This window comes from Coffea arabica, chromosome 2c, assembly GCF_036785885.1.
Source record: "Coffea arabica cultivar ET-39 chromosome 2c, Coffea Arabica ET-39 HiFi, whole genome shotgun sequence".
Lineage (NCBI taxonomy): Eukaryota > Viridiplantae > Streptophyta > Magnoliopsida > Gentianales > Rubiaceae > Coffea > Coffea arabica.
This window is the reverse complement of record NC_092312.1, coordinates 14,617,077-14,643,326: the sequence shown is the minus strand read 5'-3', so window position 1 is coordinate 14,643,326 and position 26,250 is coordinate 14,617,077. Positions and strand designations below refer to the sequence as shown.

Genomic DNA, 26,250 nt, shown 5'->3' with positions numbered 1-26,250 from the left:
TTTTTTTATTATATAGTTTCTTAGATTATATTATTATGCCAATAATCAAAGTTTTACATAGAAATTTAGCATATTAAAGGCTTTAGATCTTGGAAAAATATATTCACATGCAACGCACGTGAGTTATTACCGGTACTTTTAAATGAGCATCCAACAACTTTTGTTCTTCTTTTCCTTTCCTTTTTAAAAAAAAATATATATATATATTTCTCTTCCTCATTTTATGGTGGTTTAAGAAGGCCAAATGTTCTTTTCTTCAAGTAGAAAAGCAGGACATGTTAAATCTCAGTAAGGAGATAAACTGATTCGCAAAAAGAATTCAGAGCAAGATTTTTGCAGCCTAAAGTAGGACCTCTGCAGAGAAATGCTGCCTCTAAAATCTTACGGATTTGAATCACACTTTCCTGAACTTTATAATTGAGAAGTAAGGTTTACAGTATCGATATCCTCAGAAGATGTTGACGGTGCATTACTTTCTCTTGCATCAAATGAAATTAAGTTGATTTACAACTATACTACTTGTCTATCTATCTGTCAGTACTGGAAGTCAAGGCGCTACTTTCTTTTGTGTCAGATGAAGTGGAAAATGACTGTGGATCAATTGAACTGAATTGCAACTCATCATACTTGTCTCGCAGTCCTTGAAGATTTAATCCATCATTATAGACACTTGGATCTGAGCTGAACTCCTGAGTACTGATACGACCTTCAAGCATGCCAAGCGCCGCAGACATGGTAGGCCTAAGTGCAGGAGATGGATTAGTGCATAGAAGAGCCACTTTGATCATTCTTATAGCCTCTCCCTCGCTAATATTGGAACCTAACCGCGGATCCACTAGCTCCACCAAACTTCCTCTTTGCTGCAGAACAAGGGCCTGGCACGACCAGAGGATACAGATTGTGAGAATACGGCTATATAAACTAGAGCAAGAAAGAAAGAGATTGATCATTTCAATCTTAATAACAGCTTTCTGAATACTGGATTTCATAAAAAAACTTATAATTTTCATAACTAAGAGGAGCGTTGGGGGGCCAAAGATGCGTATGGTTTAACCATCCCTGCCTGATACCCCTTCCACTACCCCAATTTAATGGAAAGAATATAGACCCCCTCAGCTCATCCACCTTATTGGTATTTTCTGGTTGTTTAAGAAAGAAGAATTGGTTTCTTACCCAATCAAGAAGACAAACATAATCCTCGCTTGGGCGGTACGACATGTTGCTCTTTCCAGCTACAATTTCCAATGCGACTATCCCGAAGCTGTACACATCTGCTTTGTACGTTAAGTAGCCCCATAGTGCATATTCAGGTGCCATATACCCTCTGTAGAATGAAATATTCCTCTTAATTATGTCTGAAGCATGTATATTTTCTGAGCATAAAATCAAGAAACTAAAGTTCCATATTTTCGGTTACATTAAACATGGTAGCCTACAATATTATCTGTGAATCTCTATAAAGAAAAAGTGAGGCAGCATGAGGTGCGCACAGAAAATTTACAAAATATGCTAACTTTAGTCCTATCAACTCCTAATCAGGGACATTGTTATGCCAAGTCTCATTGACACTTGAAAAGCCTCTTCCCTAGAATAAATTTGAAAGGTGCATATTGCCATTGAAGCTCAAAAACTTGTTTTTTAAATCCTTCATCAGATGTTTATATGAAGAACAAAATATTGAGAATTCATGGACATGAAATTGTGAAGTGAAATTAATCATGTCAGTTTCTAATAATTTGGTGGATTCTTTTTCACATTTCTAATTGTTTCCACTTTCTGCAATAAGTTGAGTTCCGACCAAGTGATGTTGACTTGCAGAAGAATCACAAATTGACCTAGTTTCGAGTCCAATCACATGATACTACATCATCCAACAATAAGCAACAGTATTTGCAGATTAAGGAAGAAAATTGGAACTCACATCGTTCCTGCGACTCTGGTGCTAATGTGTGTGTTCTCCTCCTCAACAAGTTTGGCTAAACCAAAGTCAGAAATTTTTGGATTGAGTTCTTTATCAAGGAGAATATTGTTGGTTTTGATGTCTCGATGAACAATTTTTAGAGCTGACTCGTCATGTAGGAAAGATAAACCTTTGGCTATTCCAATACATATTTTTTGCCTGGTTGACCAGTCCAATTCGAGCTGCAAGTCCTGTGGACCTGTAACATGCGGGGAAATAACAAATGACATGCTTGCATGGACATCTTAAATCTCAACTGCTACATTTGTTCTTCTATATTCACAAAGAATGAAATACTTCAGTTCATAAAGTTAGTTTCTTCTGAACCTTCACTTGGATGTTTTGCTCAATATTGTAAAAGAAATCAACCTACCAAACAGAGCTCGTGCAAGGTTATTGTTTTCCAAGTACTCATAAACCAATAATAGTTGGTCTCCTTCAATGCAACATCCATACAATCTGACAACATTCGGATGAAGTAGACCAGAGATCATTCCTATTTCATTCACAAATTCACGGTTCCCTTGCTTTGATTTTGGAGAAAGTTGCTTAACAGCAATTACTGTACCATCCAATAGCATACCCTGCAGTGCCAAATAAATTTAGGAGCACAAGTAGATTATTAATATCTAAATATTGAACTTTCATGTTTAAATTTTTATGACAACTTAGCATCCACAATGTGAGAAAACATGCCAACAAAAATAAATCATTAGAGAATACATATTTTCCAATATATACCTTGTACACTGCTCCAAAACCACCTTCTCCAATCTTATTTGTGGCACTAAAGTTGTCAGTTGCAGCTTTAATTTGTCGGTAGGTAAATAAACCAGTCCGCAAGTCTAACCCTCTCAATTCTGGATAAGAACAAGATAAAGAAATTAAACACATCTTTCATGTCCTCTCTCTCTCTCTCTCTCTCTTCGGTGTAGAAATTTTCGTATTGAGTTCTGGAAAATAGGAGAATGATGAGAATACACATAATTATAGTTCTGGATCTATTAGTATATAGAAGGAAGAGTTTTATTACATTATACTTTTATTGCTAAGTAGTTAGGAGTCTCTTAATGCTTCCAACCTCAATCTTGCAATGATTAAAAACATTTAATTTTCATAATTGTAGGTTCAAAAGGCACAACAACGAATAATGTTGGGAGAAGTTCAAGAAACCTCAAAGCACCTAAACAAAAATCCTAGCGGAAAAGCTTCAAGATCATTGGTTTTACATCTGATAAACTTTTGTTTCTTTTTTTTTTTTTTTTGTTTCTTTCTTTTTCCTGCATGTTCCCATCTTTCAGAAGAATAATTTTAAAATTATAAATTACAACAGCAAGAAGCAAAACTATATATTGAAGCACAAAAATTCATGGATTAACTTTAAAAGTTTGTGTTAGTGTAACAGAAACAAATTATTCTCATCTCTTGTAGCTTAAACTATAAGATGATAGGATATGTCAATATGATGTTCAGACTTCATAGAAAGTGAAGATCTTAGATCAAATCTTAACTGCCACATTTTACAAATTATCACATGCTGGACAAATTGGCTCCTCTATCCAACCCACAGATTAAAACAAAGATTAGATTGCATAAGAGATGAATTAGGTCCCTCTCCAATAATTTAAGAATCGATGTTAATCCAACTATTGGAACCACTAAAGAATCAGGTAATCCAAGACACTAACAAAAAAGGCAGTTGATGTTGTTAATCCATCACTGTTTTCCAGAAAACAGTTACAGTCCTATATGTCCAAAAGAATAGCAAAAATACATTCTGAGACTGACCAGGAATGAATTTCTTTCGCTTAAGAGTAGGATGTTATTTGTAGTAGGATAAGCCAGAAATAATTGATTTTGTTTATCAGCTCCTAAGTAGTAAATCCTCACTGGACAACAGTGATGAACATGGTGCCGTGGGTAATTCACTTAAAACATGTAAAACATGTCAAATTGATAATGTTCAGAAATTGGGTAACTCTAGCATGTTGTCCATGATCCAACTATGCTATATCAGAAAGGACTTGATTGTAAGTCATGCATCAAATAGTCAAAAAGTTTGGCTGCAGATTTACAGAACCTTCTTCCCTGGAGATCTTTTGTCTTGAATGCCATCTCCTCCAAGCAAAACCAAGAATGCTGAGTACAATTAACAATGTAGAAGCCACTGTTCCCACTGCTATGAAAATCTTCTTTTTCCCTTTGGAAGGAGGGTTAAATTCTATGCATCAATTTAGCAAATATAGTTGTTAGACAACAGTAGTGGCTACCTTCTACCAACATAATATAACAGCATATGAGTAATGAATTTAATTTGAGAATTAAATTGCAAAAATAACATGTTGAGATCCAGATATCTTTCCAATCTACAAATAGGATCTAAGTCAGCACATGACAATCTATTGGACAATTCATGCTCTTACCTGCAATAAATATTTTGAATATATAACATGTAAGTCCACGTAAAAATATGCATGAACACACTAAAACTAAGAGCCGTGACCAAAATGGGTAGCTCATGCAGACAAATTTGAATGTCGAATAAGAATTACCAGACACCACTGAAATAGCAGATATCAGAGGACCATATGTTCCTCTAGTTGGAACAGCTGTAGATCCTTTTCCAGAATAATGAAAGCGTATCTCCAGAATTCCATCCTTTACAACCACTCCAGTATACTCTTCCTTTGCAACTCTATCAACTCCTTGTGCTTCCTTTTCAATATTAAAATCTTTTAATTTCCGTTCATCCTGTGACAAACGAAACAACAAAACTCAGAAGCTATAGCCTTCAACATAAGATGTCCAAAGTTGTGGTTATTCTACCTGGACGTAGACATCAAACATCCGTCTTCCAAGACTTTGAAATGATTGATCATCTCTAAGAATTATCTCCGCAAAGTAAAGTGTCACAGTATAGTTTCCATTTGCTAAACACCGACCATAGTAAGTGAGAGATAAAGGAGATAGTCTAGCTGTCGTGTACAAATCAGAGTCATTTACTCGTAGAACAGAGACATTATTTGCTGTGTAATTAGCTATAGAAGTGGTGACATCCCAGAAGTCACCAGTACTACTGGTTCCCCAGTTCTCTTTCGAGGGAACGAATTTTGCAGCACCAGCTGAATCTTCATCTGCCTCAAAAACTTTATTTCCAATTACAGTACTCTTTCCACCACAGTTTACATGCAATGAGTAGTAATCTACAAAAGCCAAAAACAAATGAACTATCATAGGTATAATCCTTGAACATATTCATTCAAAAATTGCAGACTGATGTCTTCTAACATGACTTGTCTATTAGACATAGTATATGCTACTTCACCATATAGTTGTCAACAAGAAAGGAGAAACTTCCTAAGAAGTATCAGGAGAAGTTCAACACCTTGACTAGGTTAAGAAAATCAACTCTAACTTTCCTAAAGGACATAATCAGTTACCTTTCGAACAGGGGAAACTCTGCAGCAGACATTTACCCAGCTCTCTGCAGTAGGTCATTGTTGGGTGAAAGATGCAAATTGTTGATATTGAGGCATAGAATATTAAAAGCATAAACACAACTTATTTGTATGGAAGTGTCAAAACTTACGATGTTTTTCCCCCAGTAAAGCTTTTGAACAAGTTTCTGACAAACATCAGAAAGAAACTTCAAGTCCTAGGAGAAGCAAAATGTGGAAAGGAAGAATACATGGCAAAGATTAGAGGCATACAGGGTTTCCCGACAAGTTGATGGCTCAGAGCTCTCAGAGAAGTTATTGTAAGAAAGATCTATCTGGCTGGAAACAAGCATAGACCATTAGCATTTCTTGCAATCCTATGAACCGATGTAAGAGAAAGTCCAATGCTTAAAGTTGTAGGAAGCGTCATTAAGTGCAGAATGATCAGCGATCATTAAAAAAGTTCATAGAGATAAATAGTCTATTTTTTAATCAATGTCAGTTAGTAACAAAAACAATCTGAACAAAAAGTAAGTTGAACTTTCTATTGGATCATAAGGTCAACAGCAATCTTATAGCCATATTCTTGACCAATGTACCCGTCAGTACGGATGTCCATCCAATTTTTTTTCAGGTTATGCTTTTGATCTTGAATATGACAATCCAGGAAGGTAATCTCATCTTATCATGATCCCAAACAAGTAATGAGTGGAAGGTTTTCAAATTTTCTAAGCGGGATTAAGAGTGTAATGTCTTATATTTTAGTGTTCCCATCTTTGTTGTCCCCTTTTAGTTTCCCTACCACATTTTAACAATGTCTTCTCTGTGATCTACAAAATCACAAATTGGAAAACAAGCTACTATTGGATAGATTATCTAGTTTATTTATGTATGGCAAGGAAATGGAATCAGTAAGAAGGAATCCACCAATTCATGAGATTAGGGACAGGAGCATTTTGGTAGACCTAACCTATCCACTTCATTGTACTGTGAAGCATAACTCTTACTAAAAATTTATACATATGTGTAGTTAGTTAGAATGAAGAATATAACAAGCTAAGAGCCACAACCCAGCCTCTAATATGGCCTTTCAATTCTTTCCTATTCTTGTCTAGAAAAAGGAAGTACGATATGTCTTTATTGTTCAAGCTCTCTTCTTTGTCGAAATGAACCAAAAATTTGAACTTTTCAGCTGTCATTCCCTTATCTCTGCCTTTGGCTGTACACATCTCAGCTTCACTGAACTTTCTTAGATTATAAAGTACGGATCTATCCAGGATAGGGGCATCAATGCAGCATGTTTAGAATCGATATGGGTACTTATGTTGTTAATTGTCATATAGGAGAAAGTGTATTTCAGACGTCTAATGAAGCAATACAAAATTTATTAAAAAAAAGAGTCCATTTTGGCTAAATACTTTCATAGTTTCCTTTACTGATGTCATTACATCTTTATGTGGAAAATTGTCTTTCAATTTATGCTATTAAGCACTCTAAAGATCTACTTTGTATCTGCAGATATCGTAGAAGTTATGTTATTCAATCAGTAAGATGCACAATTTGATTTATTGGATTAATAACATTAGCATCTAAAGCACATAAAGACTATGGCTACAAATATCCAACTAGTCTTCTACATTTTTCAGGAGTTATTCTAACCCAACCTATTATTCACACATTATCCACAGACTACAAGTCATCATTACATTTTCATTTAAGTATACCATTCTGATGAAGGATATACTATAACCCAGGCCTTAGTTCTTGTGTTTCTTAGTTTTGCTTATGTGCTATGTTGTCTTTTTCTGCAAACCAAAAGACTCCCTCATTGCAACTGATAACTTGCAGAACTCATTCAAATTTCTATAGACTTGTAATATTGTTGACACTTTAAAAAGCATCTTAAAGAAGAAGAACTTCATTAGCTTCTTTATGCAAGTAAATCTTTTCTTTCTTTTTTCGTTTAATATACATTTCTGTAATAATCATACGTAGCCCCATATTCATGTCCCATTAGATACTAGTTTGCCAAATGTCATGTGTGGTACAACTCCCTGCCAATTCTTCAGAAACGAGTTCTGCCCGTGGACAAATATCAATACTATAATTGTTTGATTTCATACATTTCTCATGGATCAAATGTATTCAAACTATAACTCCAGCTCTTTCCAAGTTCCAACAGCAGCCAGGTTAAAGTAAAAATTTACTAATGTACAGAATAACCACAAATAATAGGCATTATAGGAAAACAGCAGTTATTAAGATTTCTGCAAGATTCCAAACAGAGCAGTAGAGCACAAGGTTTTTAGATGAGAATGAAATCCATCACATCTCATCAGAAACAAAACTATGCAATACCATGTGCTGTCTCTTTCACATCTAAATTAGTTGCCGGCAATTAAAGTAAAGAACCTCTTCCTATTATTAGATTAATCAAAAAGGTGCAGAATGAAACTTACTGCTGTGTATCTCTACCCGTGATCCAGTCTGGAATCGTCCCAGAAAGAGAGTTTCTTGTCAAATACCTAGTTAGTTACAGAGTATTGTGTCGTTAGTAAAAATTAAATTGAAGTTCAACTAACAGTACATAAATTGGAGGCAAATTTTGTATAACTCTTTTACGATAGAATGCTAGCGTCCCAGCAAGAATATATAATATAAGATGAAACAGCTCTCCATATATCTGATTTCACCAAAGATATGTAAACTAAACACCAGAATTACATAACTTGATACCAATGTACATTGGAGCAGATTATTATATTTTCTTCTTTTGAATGACAAAAATGATTCAGCAAGCATGCAAAAGAAACTTTCTCAAAATATAGACTACTTACGTTAATTTCATCAGACATTTATTTCTGCATACAGAACAGAAGATATATACTAGGTTTTACCAGCTTTGTTTGTGAAGACGTTAGTATGTTATTGCTTACATGAACTGCAGACCTTCCAGACCTTCAAGATTGGGAACCTCTCCTTCAAGTTTGTTGAAACTTAGATCCCTAGAATTAAAGCATGATACGCATAGTCCATCAAAGAAAAGTCACTGACAATAGACAAAGCAGAAAGTACAAATGACAGATGAAATAATAAAGAGAATCACTCCATCACTTAAAGCTACAAGATGGCAAAAGGACGATTCAATTGGATTTAAAAATTTGCTAAACTGCCATTTCAATTGGTTTTAATAGTTTAAATCTGTGGTTCATTTCTTATTTCTTCTTTTAAGTAGTCAACAGAACCATGTACTATATCAGATGGAACACTTTCAAGGCATATATGAAAGCAAAAACAACAATTAGTGGAGAACTCTTTTCACGTGTATAACTGAACATCAAAATAACTTCCCTATCTCATGATGCAATCTCCTGAAATTCTGAACATGAACTGAAAGGAGAGTAACATCTATGTAAACAAGATAAGAAAAGAGATATACAGAGTCTGTAATGTCATCATATTAATGATGTAATATGGAATTTTCCCAACCAAATTGCAGCTCCTTAGCATCCTGTAAACAATAACTACTATCATCCAAAAGATATTGATTAAAATAGATTCAATAAATGATTGTAGAACTGTATGAGACTCACAACTTCTGCATGCTTGTCATGTCTCTCAGCAGTGGAAAATCTGAAGCACCTCCCCCTAAATCACTGATCCTTCTGCAGAAAAAGCCGCTAGGGTTAATAATTTACAGCAACTCCATTTCTCTGTCTAAAAACATGATGTTAGGGAGGAGGAGGGTGAGAAGATTTAACTCACAGTTCCGTCAAGTTTTTTAAGACAGAAATGCTAGGAGGTATAGGTCCTTGAAAACCACTAGCTTGAAGCTCTCTGTTGACAGTGGATGGGAATCAAATCCGGTGTTGCAGCAAGAATTAGATGTTCAAAATGTATTGAGATATAGGCTTACAATTTTGTTAGATTTTTCCAACTTGAAAAATCAGGTAAGTTTCCTGTGAAGTTGTTACTGCTTAGCCTACTGCACTGGCCAGAAGCCAAGAAGAGTAAACATATAGGAAGATGAAAAGATAACAACAGTTCATCACAACATGTATTTTACTCTATAGGCGCTCAAGTTAACGTACAGTTCTGTCAATTTTGTCAGGTTATTGAGTTCCTTTGGCAACTGACCAGTGAGATTGTTTGCATTAAGTATGCTGCAATAATCAGGGAAAAAGCTTATGAGACCATAATAAGCGCAAGAATGAACTGTCGCAGATAGATTCAGTTAACAAGTGAGAAGTAATTAAATGGAAGGGCTAACAGATTCTCCAAATTGACCAGCTTCCCTAGCTCTGCTGGCACCGTCCCATTAAACATATTGTTCTCCAAGCTCCTGAAATTTTGAAGCTTCAAAAGATTAGATATCTTTCATAGCACATTGATCTGAAGTACAAAGACTGCATCGAGGTGATCTTCATTTCCAGCTACAAAATGCATTGTGTCTTTGGGAGGGGAGGGGGAGGGAGAAGCATACATATATACAAGTGTTTTCAGATTTCCCAAGTAGCCTGGGATCGGCCCAGATAAGCGATTTACAATAACAGACCTGCAATAGTTTCAATAGGTTCAGATACAAACAGGTGTTGTATATATTAAAAGTTGAAGCATCAGTCGTAAGTAACGCTCACAGGTATTCTAACTGTGTAGATGCCCATTCAAGGGGAATTGTACCACTGAGATAGTTCCTTGTGAGATCACTGTAGATAAAACATCAAACTTAGTTACACAAAGCAGCAGGCTGATTTCTTCTCATACAAACAAAAGAAAATCGGGGATGGTGTCAGTACATTGTGTTGAGATATGGTAACTTTGCTAATGACGGTGGAAGGACTCCTTGTAAATTCTGTCCTTTGAGGAATCTGTGACAGAGAATTAGATAGCAGGACAAAGATTGAAATCTAAAACTACAATAATGAGATGCGAATCAATCCATTTTCTTGCTCTGGCAAGTAGAGCTCTAAAATGAAATTATCAAAAGAACACATCAGGACTTTTCTTGCATTAAAAGAGGAACAGATACTCACAAAAGTCAAATCAGAGGACAACCTAACATATTGCAAACGTGAAGGTTCATATTAATATTCTAACATGTCATTAAACTTCATTAGATTAATCATGGTATTAGGCTATATAAGCTACCACTTAGTTGGGAATCAGATAATGCAGCAGCAAATGGTGTATAATCCTTGTCTAAGAATGAGAATTTGAACAGTGCAATCTAAAGTTGCGCAAATGAGATGAACTACTATCCGTTTTCCAGCTATCCAACTCGAGCCCCAAAACAAAGGTTCCAAAACAGTATATCGGTAATTTGATTCTTGTTTTAAAAGAGAAAAAATTTGCATAGCAGAAGTCAAAGAAGAGTATAAACAAACATAACACAGACATAAGCAATCAAATGGTCTAACACATTATTAAACTTCATCAGATTAGCCATTGTATTAGCTACTTCTTAGTTGAGATAAGAGAATCAAACATTATTCAGTAGACAAGCGTATATGTTACTCGTCTAAGAATCAGAGTTCCATTCTCAACATCTCTTTTCCCCTTCCCCACTCGCTTCTTCCTTCGTAATCCTCCACCTTCCCCCCCCCCCTCCCATCTTTTAAATGAATGTAAGTTATCAACTAATATTATTCATGGAACAAACTAAATTACATACACAAAGGCACAAGAATTGCTGCTGAGGGTTCAATCTAACATCACCAGCATATTGCTGTATAATAAGAAGTTCTCAATCTTCATTATTAGTGACAGAGGAAAAACATGCATCATTTCAGTTGTTTGGAAAAACTAAAGAATTCTACTGGAAAAGTCAATGATTAGAAATTTGTGCAAAAGAGAAGCTTACATTTTTGTTACGTGACATACACCACCTGGAAAAGAACAATTGCAGATGACAGAATTGTTATACAGTGGCATATCAATCCTTCTTGAAGTATTCCAGTTTGAGTTCCCATCACAAGGGTTTAGACTGAAATTCCAATCCTTTTTGCCCAGTTGACTAGCAATTTCCTTGAGAGCATCAACTGTGCAAAACCAAGTTCTTGTTAACGGAGGAAAAAAAAAAAGGACAAGGGAACAACATTGTAAGATAAGATTAAATAGGAAAAATATATAAGTACAAACAAAGATAATAATTATCAATATATGTATATACATGACAGGTTAAATAAATTTTAGAAAAACTGGCGAGTTCTCACTAGGCACCCGTTACAAAAATCTTGTCATTTTAAATCAGTGAACTCAAATTAATTACACTTGATTTTGCATAAATCATTTGCATGCATGGAATTGGAAGGGGAACAGGAATATTTCACTTGCTCTTTCGAGAAACGAAACTTTCACTCTGCACGCAGGTTTTTTTATAAGGCAAATTCTTTTTTTTTTTTTCTTTTTCTACAAGGCAAATTCTCTAGTGCCGACATACATTTTGGCATGTGGCCACTAGTACCCAAAACCAAGAATTGAGTAATCAAAAGTATGATCAAGGGTAATACTGATATTTTTTAATGGTAAATATTTCCATAGATAGTGATTCATATTTGGCGTTGTAGATTTGGTACTATGGCAGGAATACTTTTATAGTGTTACGTGCGGTTTTTTGAAGTGAATTATTTGACAGCTAAAAATGAAATGAAGGATGCAGTGCAACTTTTATAATAAAAAATTTAGATGGATCGGATTTCGATCAACACCACGAGTCAGATATGTTCTCGGGACTCTAAGTCGCAATTGTTACGAGATCCCCCATATGTTAATCAGCAAGAAACAAAAGTGGAAATGCTAGAAGATTAATTAAATATCTAATGCGAGGCACAACTTTGTAATAGTTGGAGATTGCACCTGGTGGTGTACCTATTTGGTGCAATTATTGACTCGTACATGTAAAATATTGGGCCAAGTCATTTGTTTGACTCTTACAACTATCTAAGAATCTAAAAGTTTTTAATTTAAAATTACATATGCGTGTTCTATACTTAGAAAGGGATGTTGTTCTGCATTATTTTATTTGATTATACAGGCAAAACAGATGCAGCATCTTCTGACCCCAGAATTTTCTTATTAAAGGCTTGGCTTCATATCTAGAACCTCGAGAGAAATAAATCAACTACTTCGAGTCATGAATATACATGAACAAGCAGTTGAGCAGAAATCAGCCCAGAACACCCCAACAAAAAAGGAAAAGAAAAAATCCATTGCACTAGTTGTAAGTAACTCCAAGCTGAAATCAAGATTCAAGCAAGAAACTTCATGTTCTGGTGAACAATTTCTCAGCTGCAAATGGCTAATATAAAAAATGATGGAAGACAAGAATCCACCATTCCAATCATATTTCCACCAAGTGAATTCACAGTGTCAAAAGTGGCATCAATGTTCAACAAATTAATTTAAGCCTTCCAACAGACTGAACTTGGGAAAAGAAACAAGTGTTGTGAATTGAAGGAGAAAGAATGGTACTTCTTACCTTCCTGTTCAGGAAGAAATCCACTCTGAGCTTCACTGCAACTTGCCTGGAAGAGCAACACGATGGAGAAAATGAGCAAGAAAACTAAGATGATTTGTGATGAAGAGTGAGATATCGTTCTTTCTGCCATCTCCTCTCACTTCAACTAAGTCATTACTCTAACCAAAGCATGCAAATTATGTGATCCGACTATATATATATAGAGAGATATATGTATAGTCGAAACTACAGAGGAAGAGAGGTGATTTTGATATTTGAGTTTTAGTAGGTTTGACAATTAAAAGCGTTGAAAATTGAAAGGGACATCTGAGTCAAGTTTCCTTGGACGGTTTCAGAGGTTTATTATACATTTTTGTAATAAGGTAATGCACTCATTTCAAAGGCTCTAAATTTGGTGTCGTAAAAGTTTGTAGTTACATAAATTTGGACGTAGTGTCTTCTGTATATTGAGTGTTTTGGGACATAAATTCAATATATTTATCGCAACTAAAATTGAAATAAAAGATGCCTGAGATTGAGACATTACAAAGATTTGAAGGTTCGTTTGTAACCTTCATTTCCTATATATTTAATCATTGGCCTTTATTTTTTCAAAGTTTTTGGCTGAATTAGAATTTGTCATGTGATCTCAGTTACGGGTACTCTATATTGATGTGTTGCTTGACTATGTATATACACGTTTACGTCAAGAGGCCTGCAGAGGAGGCAGGAGTTCGCCCTTGTAATTGATCGGTCAACGGCGTAGCGTATAATATGCCACAGTCGACATTCTCTTGGTGTTCATCTATGCATATTCACAAGGAAAATATTTGTTTGGAGAGAAATTATTTGTCAAAAAATTATTTATTTGCATAATAAGTGTATTTTTTAATATACTATTTTATATTTTTCACTCACTTTTTTATTTCACATACATTATATCGCAAAAAGTAATATAGTAATTATTTCAAATAAGTCCCTATCCAATACCAGTTTTACATAATTGTCAACCTTAGCCTTTTTTTAAAAAAAATCAAAAAATAGGAGGAGGAGGAGGAGGTTACTGCATTTCAAGACCAAGCTAGGTGGGCTCATTTTCAACGATGATTCTTATAAATTGCCTATAAGTGCCAAGTTGTCGGCAATGAGACTCAAATCTAAAATATTTTTAGATAAGGCAAATGTATTTGATTAATTGAACCAACTTTGTTGGCAATTTTAGCTACCAAATCATTCCCATGATTTACAATTACTGAAATCTGGCAATCAAATGTAATGTACAGTAGTATTTTGCTAAGTGTAGGAAATGGACAAATTTTGCTAAAGCTGTACAAACAGGGCTCCTGTTTGTATATCTCCACTTGTGGGTATTTGTAGAAAATGTTGTACCAAACTTTATCAAAATTTTCCACAAACCACAATAGTAGTTGTGTGGGCCGCAATCAGCAATTTTGATAAGAGTATAATACACGGTCTGAAATTTGATTTTAAATTAAGATGAATTAATGTGTATATAAAATCTTGAAAAATAGGAGAAAATCAAGATTTTAACCTAACCCTTTACTTCTTTTTTTTTAGCCCTCTCATCCCTCTCCATGCTCAACTATCAGGAATAGAATTCGAATTTTGAATATAGTACTGGAGATTTGGAGAAGATTTTAAGAGTTCTTTCTTAATCACTAGACTAGCCATTTAACTCTTTATTCTTTAGTCACTTAAACATCAATTCAAAACACTTGCTCAATCGATTTTTCGGAATTCAAATTGTATATTGCCACTCATTCCAATTAACATTGTCTATTGATCATACATGACACCGACGGTTCATTTATCAAATCTTGAGAAAAAAAAAAGCACTTTAGACCATTTTATCTGGTTGATTTGTCTCTTGGAATAAAAGGTAGCTGAACTTGACAATGGAGAGAACTATAGATTAGGTGTTACAGGAGGAAAAAAAAATAAGTGAGAGGTCTTTGAGACCTCCCACTCATAAGAACTTGAAATTGCTATCACTGATTTGAAAATTTATCTGACTAAACTAATTAAGTAATCCCAGTATTATCCAATGGCTCTAGAGTTTCATTTCGAATCAGACTTCCCTTTTATCTTATGCCGCCATTGAACATTCAAACGTTATAATAGACTAATCAACTCCGACAAATGTCTAGTTCTGATTCTTGTGTGTGTCATATGGTAATTCTCCATTGCCTTTACAATTAATTGTTATTGCTATCATCAACCACCGTGCAGTTTACCTCAACAATTGCATCGAAATATCATGGTAGACGTAATAGTAGGGAAGATGGAGACATCTGCAAATGTAGACGATTTTATATATGAATCGTACTAAAAATAATAAAGATAGTCCCATGGTGATATCAATTAATTTCAATAGATCTGCGCAACTCTCTACACAAAAATCAGTTAACTTTTTTTTTTTTTTGCTAAAGAATAGGAGTAAAAATTTGCTAGTAATTTCTTTATGATAATCTACAGTTCTGGTAAGGAGTGAGATCACTTTCTTTGCGCTGGTTTGGATTGCAATTTTCTGAAATTTTTGTAGAAAAATATATTGTAGCGATTTGATATATTTTAGTCATGCAAACCTTGTCAGTTGTCAGTATGTTTATTATTTTCCTTTTTTTAATCTAAATGATTTGGTAAATTGGATATTATAGCTATGTGAAACTTGAATGTGTTGATTGCCTTCTGGTAAACAATAAATCAATGTATTAGTCGCACTGTAATTTTGTGCCAAAAAAAATAGCCCATGTAGAAAATAAACCAGCATGTAAGACCCTCCATAATTTTGAAATTAATTGAAAAAAAAATTTGCAATTTTCTTCCCAATATTTAGTTCTGCATCATGCAACTACAAAATCACGCATTTTGACCCTAAAAAAGTTGTTTCTAATTCTTTGTATTAAGTTTATGTTTCAAGGATCATTTCGCTAGATTTAAAATTACAGAGGGGTGAATATGCTGCTTTGATTTTCATACAAGAGGGTAATGTACATTTTAAACACATACATGTATATATGTATGCGATACATACATATATATATATATATATTACTTCTCTATGTGATGTTCTGAGAGGATTTCTTGAATATAAATGTCAAGATACTATTACAATCCGTTTCTGATATATATATCATAAGTCTGGATTTAGTTCTTTGACACTAATGCAAATTGTTAATGGCGTTACTGTCTGTATCATATATAATAGGGCTTTCTTTTCACATGTGCTAAATGGAAGTTTGTTAAAACACCAAAATCACCACCCAAACTATCATGTAAATACAAATGATAATAATTATTACCCTCTCTTGAATTTATTCATTTTTCCTAATTAACTTTACTTTTTTAAAAAAAAAAAATTAATACCTAAACTACATATTAACAAGTGCCTATTTATCATAACATTGATACCATTTTTAAATGTACAAATTTAGAATTTCTCTTTAAATAGTTAAGTGTTGTTCCAATAGATGAACAATGCATATGGGTTTATTCGCCAAACTTGGTATCCAGACGTAGACGTTGAAACCTATTGTCCCCCGCTTATATTTAGACAATCTCTCCTCTAACTACACTCTGAGGGTTTTTCAAAAGACAAAAACTGCTTTTTCTCTGTTGAGTATCTTTCGGACAATATTGTGAAAGGGAGTGATAAGAAACTCAATTTACATACAATCCCATGTGTGCACAAAGTCTGTAGTCAATGCGATAGAAGTCTTGCTCCCATGTGAAGTTGAAAAATCCCCTTATCCAACATGTGTTGAAACTTGAAAGCTCAAGGACAAGGGAAATGTGAAAAGAGGCTATGCATTACAGCTACGGGATGAGGAAGCTTAAAAACCGAACTTGTACGTGGGAAAAAATTCTCTCAGGGTTTGTCAATACGATAGACCATTCAAAATTAAGACGACAAAGATTGCATATTGGAAGAAGTGACCACAAAAATGTAGGTGATATGGTCTAAGTCCGAATATCCTTTTTAACCCAAAAAAAAAAAAAAAAAAAACTAAGACCCAATGTCTAGATTTACAATTTTTTTATCATCTTTTTTTTTTTTTTAATTTTTTCCAGCAAGGGAAGGGTAAAACTTAAGAAGTGGCAAAGGGGCAGCGATATTTAACTCATGAAATTATTCTGATTTTTTGCATTAGAAATTTTTTTTACTAATTGCTATGCAAAAAAGAAGAGTTGGACGTTCGAGAAAATATAACAAAAATGCCTTGTAATAACAAAAACTGCACTACAACGAATAAATGCTGAAATTCCAGACGGCAATGGCCCATAAGGGTTCAGAACCTTGTCGGCTGGTCAACAAATTTTGCTGGCTATGATATGTACATCAAGCAGGTAGGATTTGACTATTTGCAGCAAAATCGTCTTTATTGAGTTCTCATGCAAGTCTAAAATAGTAGGCCAAAATTCTTTTGACGATGACCATTAATTTTGTTGAATTGTGCATGCTTTTGGTTTTACTCTTTACATGAACAAGTTTAATTGCAAATTGTCGACCAGATTTGAGTTGTATTGCACTTCACAAGCAGGTTAAAAGTTGAAGATACCAAATGACTACTTTGGTACACATCAATGCACACACACACACACAAAAAAAAAAAAAAAAAAGCTATTAAACCAAGAATCCAAAGAAGAAATTGCAGCCATAAGTAGGTGTGCACATTCATTAGTAAATGGGAAAATGCTTTAGATGAAATTGTTTGCTTTTCCACTAGTGACCAAAATTAGAAAGTGTTTTGGCTTTTTTTTTTTATCAATTTTACACGAGAAAATGCCTAAAGAAAGATGGTATCGATATTGGACATTGATTGGTGGTGAAAGATGGTGGTGTTTCCTGCATGCAATAATGAGGAGATAATACAAGAAAATAGAGACAATTTATTTCTTATTTTTTTCGCTTTTGTAGTATAGAGATAATTTGTTGAGGCCAAGGTGAAGGGCTAAAATATACACAGATATTTCATTAAATCGTAAGTGACAAGACTGACCCCAAAGTTGGTGCATCTTTTTGAAGAGAAAGCATGTTTCAAGAAAATGGACTCAGTCAGCGGCTTGTATTAAATGTTAGCATTCCTGAGTCCAATATTGATGTTTACTTATTTTCAATTAGTCTAAGGGTGCATTTGATAAAATTAAAATCTAAAATTTGAATGTGTTAATTACTGAATTATTAACTACTAAAATCTTAACATTTGAGTGTATTCTGTATTAGTGATAAGTAAACAATTTATAGCATATTTTTTAGAGTAAACTTTGCTTAAATAATTTAGAATCACTTAATTAATTAAAATATTCCATTTTTTGTTTTCAAACACGTCTGAATATATTAAGATCTGAACTCATTACTTAAGTATTGACATTGATGAGAGTCCCAGGAAAAATTGATTTAATCTAGTGATAAGTAGTGAAAAATTCTCCAAAATATTGTCAATTCAATGGGAAGTTTTCTAAAATCAAGATTATAATGTATAAGTGATGTGAGTACTTGTCAAAGAATGTGTGTTTTGAATAAACAAGTACTTCTAGACAAGGAAATGGTAAATTAGTGATTGAAGATTAGAGATAGACAGTAAGTAGTAGCTGAAGTTAACACCCTATGACCAAGGTTCCTAGTTTATGCCTCATGGTAGTTGTGGACTTGTTCTCAACTACTTATAAAAAGTTACATGCAAATTCTGTTGAAATCTAAAAGTAAGTTGATTTTTCTGAATTTTTACACAAAAAAAAAAATTTAGAACATGTTTTTAATTTTCTTATAATAAATTATAAGTTATTTTCAAAAGCAACCCAGGCTTAAGTTTCCAAAACCCTTTTTTCCAATTTCAGAAAGAAGGAAAAACCAATTTTATCTTATTATGAATTGTCAAAAACAAGCCTACAAAACCCAACCACATAATATGCTTTTTAATTTTCGAATTCCCATTTTCAGAGGCAAAACTATATTATGTTACACTACTACTTGTCCGGCTTTACATTCCATCTTGAACATTCGTTCAGACCACATGATGCCAAATCTGAAGAAATCTTTCTTCATTCAAAGCCACAACTCCTTGCAAAAGAAAAAAGATATATAATTCTAAAAGAAATGTGTACTCTTTTCAGAAAACAAGAAAAAGAAAATACCAAAAGTACATGTAAAGGTAGAGAAATGATATGCCCCTCCTCTCTCGGCGATGTCAGAGTAAGTTAAAACAAAATTGTCATATTTTCATTTGTAATTCGTTTGCCATTTAATTTGCCAAAAAAAAAAAAAAAGAAAGGAAAAGAAGAAAAATAAAAGAACGAGCAAAGAGTTGACACAAGGTCATGAAAACATTTAAAAGTCACCAGAAACAAAAAAGAAATTTAGCAATATTGGTGAGAAACTTTATTTGCCAAGCAATTAAGGAAAAAAAAAAAGTCACAAATCTATAATACTGCTCAGTAATTCTATTCAGAAACGGGAAACGGAGCTTGAAAACTAGATCAATGAAAGAACACTACTGATGTAACACAAAGAACAGACTGTTCAAATAAATACTTAAATATTCCAAATTTTAATTGGAGATGATAATCTTACATGTTTAGTGCCGCACACAAATTTACAGATTGCACAACAAATTGTCATCCAGAAAGTGATAGCACTGCTCTGATCCCTTAAGTATGAACAGGAAATATACATGATGTTGGTGCTGCAGTCACAGCAAAAGCAATCCGACAAAAATAAAGGACAACTTCTGATTGCCCTTTAAGGAGGCACACTTTTAAGATAATGTACACCAATTAACAATACTAGCAGCACTTAAGGAATATGGAAGGAAGCTCTCTAGGTTGAATCTTTTTCATGGATTGGCTTTTAAGGATCCATGTAATGAATCTCCACCAGCCTGAGGTTTTATTTATTGGGTTCTGACTTCTGAGCGTGACAAGTGACAACCATTCGGTACAGCTGCAGAGGCTAGGCCAGAAGGCGCATGGCAAAAATGTCAAAAAAGATTTGGTGTCATAATTTGTCTGGATTGATTTCAAACAACTCAGCATTTGAAGTAGAAGACGAACCCAAATCAGTTTGTATTGTCGTTGAGTTCTGAGTTTGGCTTTCAGTGAGACTCTGAGTTTGCTTTTCTCGGTGAAAATCTCTCATGGCTTTGAACCTCAGATCTTCGGTATATGGACTTGTTTCTGGGATTGCATCCGGAATAGTCATCTGCCCTTCCAGCATGCTCACCACCTCTGACATTGTAGGCCTAAGTGAAGCAGATGCATTTGTACACAAGAGTGCAATTTTCACCAATCTATCGACTTCTTCTTCGTTTACTTGCGACCCTAACCTCCTATCCAGAAGCTCCTCGTACTTTTTACTATGTTGCAAGTGACAGGCCTACAAGATAAAGTTCAAACGTTCACTGATCAACCAAGTTTTGAGGACTGAAATACTTCAGTATCAAAACAAACTAGCAGGTTGTTACATTATAAACATACCCAATCCAGTAGACACATGAAGTTGTTACTTGGCATGTAATTGTTGTTGTTCTTGCCACTAACAATTTCCAATGCCACTACTCCATAGCTATAAACATCTGCCTTATATGTCAAGTAACCCCATAAAGCATATTCAGGTGCCATATAACCTCTGCAAGAATGGTAGACAGAGTAGCAATACAATTTTCAGCCTTCAGCTTTCAAAAAGCTTAACCAATTATGCTGCCTCATTCATGAGCCAAGGTAAACAGGTAAAATAATTTCAAGGATGCCCACAAGTACAAGGTCAACTCACATTGTTCCGGCGATTCTTGTGCTGATATGAGTCTTCTCATCTTCATTCAGCCTAGCCAACCCAAAGTCTGATATCTTCGGATTCAAGTCTCTATCAAGCAGCACATTAGTTGCTTTGATATCTCTGTGAACAATTTTTACACTTGATTCTTCATGGAGAAAAGATAAACCTTTAGCAATCCCCACAGCAATATTGAACCTTGTCGGCCAATCCAGTAATATCTGACTGTAGTCAGATTCTTAATTCAAAAAATTAATCACCCAATGAGATCCGCATGGAGAAATTGTACACAAGCCAAATGCAAAGATTACATAGCAGAAACAAAGACTAACCAAACAAAGCACGGGCAAGATTGTTGTTTTCCATGTACTCATAGACCAGCATTAACTGAACTCCCTCAATGCAACAACCATGAAGTTTTACAAGATTTGGGTGCTGCAAACAAGAAATCATGCCAATCTCATTCAAGAATTCTCGATTTCCTTGTTTTGATTTAGATGATAGTTGCTTGACAGCGATTACAGTTCCATCAGGTAACAAACCCTGCACAAGCTCATGTTTTTAGTGTCCACAAAGAAGCAAACTAATAAAAGATGATTAGTTTCTCCTATACCTTGTAAACTGGACCAAAACCACCTTCTCCAATCTTGTTCATTGTATCGAAGTTTTTAGTAGCAACTTTAAGTTGTTTGAGAGTAAAACAAATCATTTGCAGCTCTAGTCCATCAAAATCTGTTAAAAGAACAATATTTTGCATTACCCTTCACTAGCAAGTTATTGATTTGGGAAACAGCAAGTAAAATAATATAGTGTGGGAAGAACATAAAAGCCCCATTTATCTAAGGATACCATATTCACAGAAGATGGCTATGCGCAAGCTGCAACATTGCAAATGAAAAGCTGTCTATCTTTCAGTAGATGCAAAGTAGATGCCAGAAAGAAGACCTTTATACATATCAAGTTACAATTAAAAACAAAAATAGCCAGTAATTTTAATTCATCAGTCCTTTAGATGCATAGCTTCATCAATCTAAGCATGATTCTATGCAAGTGTTGCAGTCTTCTTCCACTTTGGTCACAAGCTTGCAATAGTGGCAGAGATGAATGTATTACTCAGAATAATTTGCAAGTCAAATGAACAAAAAAGATTTTTTGAAACAAAATATAGATGAGTGATTACCTTTTTCTTTCCTCTTCCATCCATTCAAATAACCTTTCCACCAAAGAATACCAAGTGTTGAGACAATGACCAAGACTGCTACCACTACTCCAACGCTAACATAAACAGTTAAATTTTTCTTGTTCCCATCTGAGCAAGATTTAAAATCTGCAGGGCAATGAAAAATATTTTACTGGTGATGAAAAGGAAAAGAAGAGATATGAAATAACCAAATATTTTGTCAAGCTCCAAAGATTTGGAAGATCAAGCATATTACTGAGATCTACCTCACACATTTGCACTGCAAAATATAGTAAATAAAAAAAGATAACTAGCAGCAATAATTGTCTAAGCATTCACATCTGGATTCATTAACTTTTTAAATAGCTTGAGTTCTTGGTGCTTTCATTTCAGCCATCCAGGTTTAAGCAGATTGTAGCCACAACCAGCAAGTTGAATTTTGGAAGTGGGACATCTCCTAACTTAGAATGTCATAAATAGTCTGATGGGAAGCAAAAGATGCTTTTGTGCTGTACATCTGTTTATATGCCAAAAGAAGCTATGTTGTAGTTTATCCCTGCTTGGGGTTGAATAGGGGGAGGTTGTTCTTCAATACATAAAAATCACTTTCCCTTTACCTTCTAACTAGCTACAGAGAAGTACTCCATTGCACCATTCCCATGTCAATAACACCAATCTTGCTTTTGAGTTAAATTAACTTCCTTGAGAGATTTTGTAGTTTATCAGACATTATGGTGTTTATGGTTGCTTAACGGTATAAATTCTGAACCTTTTTACAAAAATGACTCTGTACTTTTAGAAGCTAAAGATTATTATGCTATGAGACATCTAAGTTATAATGGATCACCATAAATTTGTTTATTAGTCTATCTTCTGATAGGTAACTGATTACTGAAAGTATTTAAATTTTGCCTTCACTTTGAAAGATCTATCAGTCACTGGGACGCATAAATCAATGAAATCAGGTATCAACTAAAAGCAAAGCTTGACGATATAAGGTTCATTATCTACTACTAAACTGCATCAGTGCATATAACTTGAAAAAAAAGATCTTATCTATACTTCCAGAAGCAAAATTAAGTCCTCTACAAAATTGTGGATAAAAATGTGTGATTTAGTTATATCAAATCAATTTAAATTACTAAATAAAGCATGTTTCACAAAGTTATGGACCGAGATGTTGAAATCCGTCCCCTTCTTTTATAGGAACACGTTGCAATAATGCAAAAATTCCACTTCATATACTTACTAGGATTGACAGAAATAGCTGATACAAGGGGACCATAAACACCTCTGTTTGGTATCCTTGTGGTTCCTTTGCCAGCCCAATAAAATCGGATTTCCAGAATATTATTCTTCACAGTTGCGTTAAATTGTTTTATCAAAGGCTTTTGAGCTCCCAGAGCCTCGTCTTCAATATTAAAATCCTTCTGCACTAACTTATCCTGAGATGAAAAGAGGACTTTAATATACTTCACGAATACCCTGAGACATGCACTCTAATGTGGCAATTACCTGTATATAAATATCAAAGATTCGCCTTCCAAGACTGCTATATGTATTGTCATTGGTAAATAGTATCTCAGCAAGGTGCAAATGGACAGTGTAAACCCCGTTCTCCAAGCAATAATGGAAATAGGTAAGCGAAAGAGGAGAAAGGCGGGCTGTACTATACATCTCAGATAGGTTAGTTGACTGGACAGTTGCAATAAATCTTGTATTTTGATAGTTATCATCATCCATGAAGTCACCAGTGCTACTAAATCCCCAATAGTTACTGCTACTAAAATACCGAGCAGAACCACCATCAACTCCAGCATCTCCTTCATATAGAACTTTCCTCTTACCTTCATTTGCATTAAAATCATTTCCTCCACAATTAACATGTAATGAACACCTGTCTGCATGATTAAATGGACAAATATCAGTGAGAAGCATTCTGAAGATAAATTAGAAGCAATAAGCCATTGCTATAAATAAGCAGCAGTAAGCGAGAGCTACAAATGTGCAGCAGCGAGTGCATGTTTAACAAATGATACCCAAGAAGATCAGTAGAGATGACATAAGGCTCAGGCACCAGCCTGTCAACTGTCAAGGGACCCATGCTATGGGGCAATGCTACTCTTGCAGTTGACTTTTCTGCCCTTCATGGCAAAGATGGGTTTTTAATTTCAATCGACTAATTTAAGATTCTCAGTTAAAAATCTTAACTCTACGAGCTGACACATGATTTAGATTTACATAACATTAACTGTCTGAAATTCATCTCACCATAGATTCTGTCAATTTCAATCATGTCAACTGACAGTTCATATTTGATCCCCATTCCTGCATAGAATTTTATTGGCATTGCAGATTGCAAAGCAATGACTAAAGTTCTTGTACGGAAAAACTTTTTGGACTTTCTCAAACAATTATAGTCTTGAGAGAAAAAAAACTCGAATTCGACTATGCACCTGTTATATTTTTGTTATCAAATTATCTCTTGCCAAGTTTGGAGCTATATCATCATTTACACAGATTACTGTTTCTTTCTTATAGTGCTAATTCAATCACCCCACAAAGAAAAAGCATTACAAATATAGAATCTTGCTTTCTTTACTCACAAATATCAGCAATTTTGCTGTGCTCCTGGAGACTTAATGAAAGTCCAACTGCAACTCAATTGAATCAATGCCTACAGGTGATTAAATCATAACTTCCAAATGCATAACTCTCATAACATAGTGACTAATTCACAGAAAGGATTTCACACAACTACTTTACCAGTTCCAAAAAATCAAAGAAATTTATCATCAAAAAGAAAAGGGATTAAAAGTAGGATATACTCACATGTAGGACACGTGACATCCCTTGCGCATGGAAGAATGTTCCTCCTACAGCAGATTTAAGCATAACAGATGTAACCATCAGATGTGTAGAAAGTTGTACATTAAATTTAAGCATAACAGAAGTTCCACTATTTATGAGTTTGGAACTTCCCTGACCCTATGATGCCTATAGCTATGAAAGAAATAATAGTTGTACATGAAATTGCAAAGCTTCTTACAAGGTGTTTGTTGTTGAAGAACTCCTGAATAAATTTATGTATAAATTCCTATAGGAAAGAAAGAAATCATAAAAGTCATCAACACCAGAAATTATTATCTGACTAAATAAATTAAAGAGGAAAGGTGAGGGAATCTCAGTACATGTTTGGTCGACAAGTAGCTCGCTCCGGGTCTTGCCAGGTAAAATTGTTGTATGAAAGATCACTGCACCAAACAACTGACATTAATATCATCTCCATAATTTAAGAGATCCCAAAAAAAGAACCAATTCACTCTAAATGATAAAAATAGCATAAAAGAAATCCACAACTAGCGGACTGAGCAGTAAAACAACCTTGTCATACAAAACTTAGATTCTCAAGCCATACATAATATTAAAATAGTATATAAGTGAGTAAGCTTGCAGATGTTACACATACATATTGCTTCCATCCTTCAAGATTGAGTCAGGTACATTTCCACTTAGACGGTTGCCTGTCAAAAATCTGTTCAAAAAATTACATATTGTAAGATGAACAAGCATCTTATATAGGTGTAAAAATGTTGTTAGCACATCGTTCGAGACTTAAAGCTCATTCTTACAAAAATTTCAAAGAAATTCTGGGGTCGATATTGTTTGGAATTTCCCCTGTTAAGTTATTGAAACTGACATCCCTGGTGAAATGATCAAGGCAAAGACATTAGCTGATAATAGAAACCCCTTTTCCTGGGTATTTCACAAGAACAGATTAACAAGATGGTCAAATTGTACTTTATGACATTCTACTTTGCCCCTCTTGAGAGAAATGGAAGATTAAATGTGTCATACTCAAGTTTGACGTGAAAGAGAAAAACTAAAACACATCTAACACACACAGAGATCAAAAGAATCAGAGAATAATATGATGGTTTATCCCAGTTGCAGTCTTTCATCCAAAAGAAAGACTTGCCTATGCAGCAGCTACCTTCAACTCTAGCCACATGTCCAGAACAATAAAAGACTTTTATGTCCCAATAGATCGTCAAACCACTGTCATCCCCAAAACATTAGTATCAACTGGTGACATCCTGCCTATAGAGTATAACCAACATGCCCTTGTTCAAGTGGCACGATTAACCAAAATTGACACCACGACCAGAGGAAAAGGTCCAAGATTAGAGTCCTACAATTACGCAAGTTATTCATCAAACATAAGTTAGTCCATGTCCATTTGTGCGTTTGTACTTCGTACTCTGAAACTGTGGCCAAAACAAAAAAGAAATCAAGTACCACATTTTAAAGCACTAATTCTCATTCAGATTAAATTTGTCATATTCGTCTACGAAGTCCCAATTAATCTTCCATCATATTTGAAAGAAGATCAAATTACCAGTAAAGTTTTTCAATACATGAGAGTAC

The 26,250-nt window shown here is 34.5% G+C and overlaps 1 protein-coding gene across 1 annotated transcript in view; it reads right to left on the bottom strand.

Moving 5' to 3' along the window:
* Positions 1-381: 381 nt before the first annotated feature.
* Positions 382-26,250, bottom strand: part of LOC113726226 (uncharacterized) — a 31,342-nt gene continuing 5,473 nt past the window's right edge. The window contains exons 13-49 of the mRNA XM_027249822.2: positions 25,455-25,526; positions 25,292-25,357; positions 25,014-25,076; positions 24,872-24,919; positions 24,655-24,698; positions 23,338-23,723; positions 23,072-23,267; positions 21,823-21,969; positions 21,256-21,374; positions 20,975-21,185; positions 20,643-20,880; positions 20,348-20,498; positions 19,872-20,246; positions 12,875-13,004; positions 11,258-11,435; positions 10,194-10,265; positions 10,035-10,103; positions 9,881-9,952; positions 9,668-9,739; positions 9,489-9,560; positions 9,314-9,382; positions 9,163-9,234; positions 8,991-9,062; positions 8,837-8,908; positions 8,334-8,402; positions 7,857-7,922; positions 5,671-5,736; positions 5,550-5,585; positions 5,401-5,444; positions 4,787-5,163; positions 4,513-4,711; positions 4,041-4,181; positions 2,702-2,820; positions 2,334-2,544; positions 1,922-2,159; positions 1,174-1,324; positions 382-875 (exon numbers count right to left, since the gene is read on the bottom strand). Of these exons, the coding sequence (XP_027105623.2) occupies positions 528-875; positions 1,174-1,324; positions 1,922-2,159; positions 2,334-2,544; positions 2,702-2,820; positions 4,041-4,181; positions 4,513-4,711; positions 4,787-5,163; positions 5,401-5,444; positions 5,550-5,585; positions 5,671-5,736; positions 7,857-7,922; positions 8,334-8,402; positions 8,837-8,908; positions 8,991-9,062; positions 9,163-9,234; positions 9,314-9,382; positions 9,489-9,560; positions 9,668-9,739; positions 9,881-9,952; positions 10,035-10,103; positions 10,194-10,265; positions 11,258-11,435; positions 12,875-13,004; positions 19,872-20,246; positions 20,348-20,498; positions 20,643-20,880; positions 20,975-21,185; positions 21,256-21,374; positions 21,823-21,969; positions 23,072-23,267; positions 23,338-23,723; positions 24,655-24,698; positions 24,872-24,919; positions 25,014-25,076; positions 25,292-25,357; positions 25,455-25,526 (5,131 nt within the window). The 3' untranslated portion in view covers positions 382-527. The remainder of the gene's footprint in view (positions 876-1,173; positions 1,325-1,921; positions 2,160-2,333; positions 2,545-2,701; positions 2,821-4,040; positions 4,182-4,512; positions 4,712-4,786; positions 5,164-5,400; positions 5,445-5,549; positions 5,586-5,670; positions 5,737-7,856; positions 7,923-8,333; positions 8,403-8,836; positions 8,909-8,990; positions 9,063-9,162; positions 9,235-9,313; positions 9,383-9,488; positions 9,561-9,667; positions 9,740-9,880; positions 9,953-10,034; positions 10,104-10,193; positions 10,266-11,257; positions 11,436-12,874; positions 13,005-19,871; positions 20,247-20,347; positions 20,499-20,642; positions 20,881-20,974; positions 21,186-21,255; positions 21,375-21,822; positions 21,970-23,071; positions 23,268-23,337; positions 23,724-24,654; positions 24,699-24,871; positions 24,920-25,013; positions 25,077-25,291; positions 25,358-25,454; positions 25,527-26,250) is intronic.